The 5,000-nt window shown below is 38.4% G+C and overlaps 1 protein-coding gene across 2 annotated transcripts in view; it reads right to left on the reverse strand.

The window, feature by feature from the left end:
- Positions 1-5,000, reverse strand: part of LOC144966136 (uncharacterized) — a 54,899-nt gene that overhangs the window by 11,501 nt on the left and 38,398 nt on the right. For both annotated transcript variants that reach the window (XM_078902247.1, XM_078902246.1), the window contains exons 13-16: positions 4,853-4,913; positions 3,240-3,309; positions 2,565-2,641; positions 50-151 (exon numbers count right to left, since the gene is read on the reverse strand). In XM_078902247.1, coding sequence (XP_078758373.1) covers positions 50-151; positions 2,565-2,641; positions 3,240-3,309; positions 4,853-4,913 — 310 coding nt within the window. The remainder of the gene's footprint in view (positions 1-49; positions 152-2,564; positions 2,642-3,239; positions 3,310-4,852; positions 4,914-5,000) is intronic.

Genomic DNA, 5,000 nt, shown 5'->3' on the forward strand with positions numbered 1-5,000 from the left:
GAGCAGATTCGAATGATTAAAAATAAAAAAGCATTGAATGGAAACTTACAAAATGAGGTTTCGCCGTTTTCAAACCATTGTTGGTGTATTGAAGTTTTGAAAACGGTTTTCCATTGAAATTTTTGTGGCTACTTGTATCCTTGTCGTCATCCTGGATTCAAATACAAATGACTAGAGAATTAGCAACAAGACGTAACGTTTATCATTAGCAACAAGACGTAACGTTTATCATTAGCAACAAGACGTAACGTTTATCATTAGCAACAAGACGTAACGTTTATCATAAACAGGAATGGGTAGCGTAGCTCAGCGGTACGGTCTCTGCTTCGTACCCAAAAGGTACCGAGTTCGATCACCCGCCGCTGCGTTGTGTGGCCTTGAGCAAGTCACCTCGCCCTAGCTCAATTTGCGGCGCTGCACTGCGACTAACGCCTGGGTTATTCCAGTCTTCCCTTGAAATAGACCCTAGAGACAAATTACCCCTATGGGATGAATAAAGGGAATTTTATTTATTTATTTTATTTAATTAGACGTATTTTAAATATTCGTACAATGCAATTTTGGTACATGTGAAAAAATGTTTGGAATTATGGGAAAAATGTTATGGAACAAATTACAACTATCTACCTACAAAATTGACATTTTCCGGTCTGATAAGCCCAACTTGTTTTGGCCTCATGTCGTCATGGAAATACTCTCAAGCCAATTCTATATCTATGTCTCACACCAACACAACATTGTGACTATTACAACAATACTAGATAAAGTCCATAGAATTGGGTTCGCTAATCAGACACGCAAATGTATGTTGCTCTAAATAGGGAATGAGATTAGCGGAAGAGGATGAGCGAGGACGAGAGACGCATGCGAACAACCAATATGACGTTCTCTCTCTCTAATAACTTTTCCGCAGGTGACGTCACAGACTATGGGTGACGTCCAATCAAGGGACGCTACTCTTCCGCTAATCTCATTCCCTATATATGTTTGTTATTCAATTCAATCAGCATTTATCAATTAATAATTTTGTAAAATTCGGGTATGATGTCTTTTGGTATGACACTCGCTTTCGGATCGGAAGGTTCTGTGTTCGAGCCTCGCTCGGCGCATAGTTGAATCTTTGGAAAAGACTCTTTACTCACATTCTCTCACCGTAGTCAGATGTAAAATGAGTACCTGGCCGTTAACAGCGTTGTCACTGTCGGAAAACTTGTAAGATCACCTAACAGGCGTCATGTCTCGTTCTTTATGTTGCGTGTTACAGTTGGTCAGGGACCCTTTGTAAAGCGCTTTGAGCACGTTTAGTGGATTATTGCGCTATATAAAATCTCAAGTTAAAAACAAAAATGAAACGAAATATTTAACAAAATGTGAAGAGGTGTAAAGTAAATAGAACTTAATTTGTCATCAAAGTACACAGATAATATTGTCCCCACTCCCTGTAACAAAAACTATTGAACTATTCAAAAAAAATAATTAAAAATAACCAACGCAAAAAGGTAACTAAAATCGAAAATACATATTTTAAAAAGACAAAAACTGGCCAAATAACAAAATAAAAACAAAAGTAAAAAAAAACAAAAAACAAACAAACAAAAAAAAAAAATAACAAACAAAATACAAACAGAAAAAAAGCAACCCCCCCCCCCCGCCCCTTCCCCCTCCCTCAAAAAAAAAAAGAAAAAAAGCACCACCACCACCACCATCAACAACAACAACAACAACAACAAAAAACCAAAACAAAACAACAACAGTCAATGGACATAATAATATTGTCTCTGGCAGAATTCTCAACTTGGTATTAGAAAAGACACATTTCATCTACATTTTGGTTCCTTTATTTATACCATTCAATAAAATCCAATACGCTTCAACAGTCGTAACGTCACTTCCCTCGTAATGACGCATGGTAACTTAGTAACTGGCTCTAAACTATCGGAACAATGGCGGACGCCCTTATGAAATATTTCTCCGACGAGCATAAACGTGTATCCATAGGAAAAAAACAAACACTATAAATCTGATCATCTGAAAAGTCAAAAGGCTTTTACACATTCTGATCACAAGACATATGAGAAGTTATAGCCAGCATGAAGAATATAAAAGTAACGATTTTCTTTGTTTAGAACCACGATGGTCGCCGTTGCTGGGCGACGTGACATCAGAATCCAATTCTACACGCCACTGGGCGGTCCCGATAGGCCAGTTGGTAGAGCACTCGCTTCACACACAAAGACACCGGTATCGATCGATAGACGTCACACAGTAAATTTGTGACCCTTCGTCTCAAAACGGTATTAAGTCGGGTTGGTTAAGATCTTGAAAATAGAATTTATAGCCAGAAATATCAGACTTGTGTATAGTTTGTATGTTTTATTGAGGAGAATGGATACCATATTTTAGGGTACTAATGCCAATAATTTTAATATTTGAGCAGTTTAACATTTAATTCGGCTTTTAAGCATCTGGTTCGTTCCGACATAATACCGTTTTGAGACGATGGGTCACATTTAGTACAAGGAATAAACAAACAAATTAAGGGAATGTGATTATAATATACAAACCTCATTGTGAGTGAATTGTGTCTTGTTTGTGGCGATTTGATTCCTCTGTTGTTTAAATTGATAACTGAATAAGGGACCTGTGGGTGGGGGTTGGGGGGGGGGGGGGGTTGATTGATAAACAAAAAGGGCAGGTCTATATTGAACAATCCTTAACATTGGGTTTTACATTGGTATAGATGACATGATGACATGTGTTATGAAACGAGAGAGAGGGGGAGAGATAGATAGATAGATAGATAGATAGATAGATAGATAGATAGATAGATAGAGAGAGAGAGAGAGAGAGAGAGAGAGAGACACAGAAAGAGAATGAGAGAGAGAGAGAGAGAGGGGAGAGAAAGAGAGAGAGAGAAAGAGAGAGAGAGAGAAAGACAGAAAGGATAAGAGAAAGAGGGAGAGAAAGAAAGAGAGAGAGATAGAGAGAGAAAGGAAGAAAGAAATAGAGATAGAAAAAGAGGGAGAAGGAGAGAGAGAGAGAGAGAGAGAGAGAGAGAGAGAGAGAGAGAGAGAGAGAGAGAGAGAGAAACACGCGCACACACACACACACACACAGAGAGAGAGAGAGAGAGAGAGAGAGAGAGAGAGAAACACGCACACACACACACACACACACACACACACACAGAGAGAGAGAGAGCGAGAGAGAGAGAGAGAGAGAGTATCCAACCAGGTTACCGTCAGCATGTTTTTCATGAGATCTCCCAGCCGTCACACCTTTCAATTCCTTGAGTACTTGACATGACCCCTGAAAATTGGAAGTGGAACAATGTCTAAAGACAGAAATGACAATCCATCAACATCTTCAATTTATTTATCTATTCATTCATTTACTCATCTTGTCAATGAATATCTTTAAAACTTATTTTTATTAATACCTTAGGAGCAGAGTGGCTTTTTCACCCTGGGTCAACAAACAGTTTCCATCCTTCTCTATCCCGAGCTAACTTTTTTTTTTATCATCTCATTCCATGTCTAACCACTTCTCTGTATATCAGCTTCTTTAATTCTTCTCCATGTTCCTCGTGGCCTTCCCCTTGATCTTCTGCAATTCGAAGCTGCTTGTTTATTAATACCTTAGGAGCAGTCTGTGAAGTTTCAGGCCGGAGGGACATTGACCATCTAGAGCGGAATGTTCTGAATCTTCCTTTAATGTCCACCTCCACATCGTGAAGGGGGCGAAGTGGCCGAGTGGTTAAGGCATTGCACTGTGGCCCGGAAGGACCCGGGTTCGAGCCCTGCTTCAGGCACTTTCGTTTTTTTCCTTGAACAAGATTATTAACCCCCAATTTGCTCACTTGGACAACATGGGTGATTCCTGTTGACATCAGACATCTTGTTTGATGAGTTATCTATATTTATTAATGGAATGCCTAGGCGACGATGTCTTATGATGTCGTGGCGGAAAAGGCATAATTTTCAAAAAATATTTTTTTTTCACATCGTGAAGTTTTTGACATGAACAATAACATTAAGGTGAAAATTCAGCAGTGATCAGGAAGCTCTGTAAATAAATTTAAAGTGTGTGCAGATGTAACTTCTATAATGACCATCTATTTAGATCCTCATTCATTAAAAAAAATAAAACTTTAGAAGTTTGACAGATTTAAGCGCTTAGAGTCTGGTGTCCAGGAGTTATAGCTCTATATAAGTTTTCAGCATTATTATTATTATTATTATTATTATTATTATTATTATTATTATTATTATTATTATTATAAGGCCGTAGATAATCAGTAATCAGGAGTTGTGCAAAAGAGCAAATCATGAACTTGTTCTGTCTTTGAATCCGAAGAAGAAGACACGACGGAAAAGAAGAATGAGATATGGACGTGCCTAAAATAAAGAAACACAGAGGGGATGGAACTGGAGAGAGTTGGCTGTGGAAGAGTTGATGCTCCACGGGGAACCCTCGGGTTAAGGTAAGTTAAATAATATAGTTTATTTGTCCCTGCAAAGTAAATTTGGGTACTAGATCTAGAATGAGATCATTTGAGGGGCGAAGGAGAATAACGTGGAAGGAGGGGGGGGGGGGGGGTTGCTTGATTTTTTTTTTTTTTTACTGAGTGGAAAAGAGCCAGGTGGAGCGATTTTCTGGTGAGAGATGATACCCCCCCCCCTTCCCGCGTGTAATTCCCTCTCTAACTCTGGCTTTTAAAAAGTAGGAAACATACGCAAATAAATTTTCTTTTAAAAAGTGCCAATATTTTTCTTGTAACTAATTTTTCACACTAGTTATCCCCACAGCAGACAGCTTATATTTATCAAGATATGATTGCAATCGTACTCACTGACTTAATTATGTAGAACCAGTCAGATTTCTTGCTATCCTTTTGGATGACTGTATTTCTCCTGTAAAGATATATATTTATGAGTGTTGGTGGGTACTTGTAGGTCGAGAGTCCTCGATAATGTTGGTTAGAGCTAATATTATAAAAT

The sequence above is a fragment of the Berghia stephanieae genome, chromosome 2 (assembly GCF_034508935.2).
Source record: "Berghia stephanieae isolate SIO BIC M18660-M18661 chromosome 2, UCSD_Bste_1.3, whole genome shotgun sequence".
NCBI lineage: Eukaryota > Metazoa > Mollusca > Gastropoda > Nudibranchia > Aeolidiidae > Berghia > Berghia stephanieae.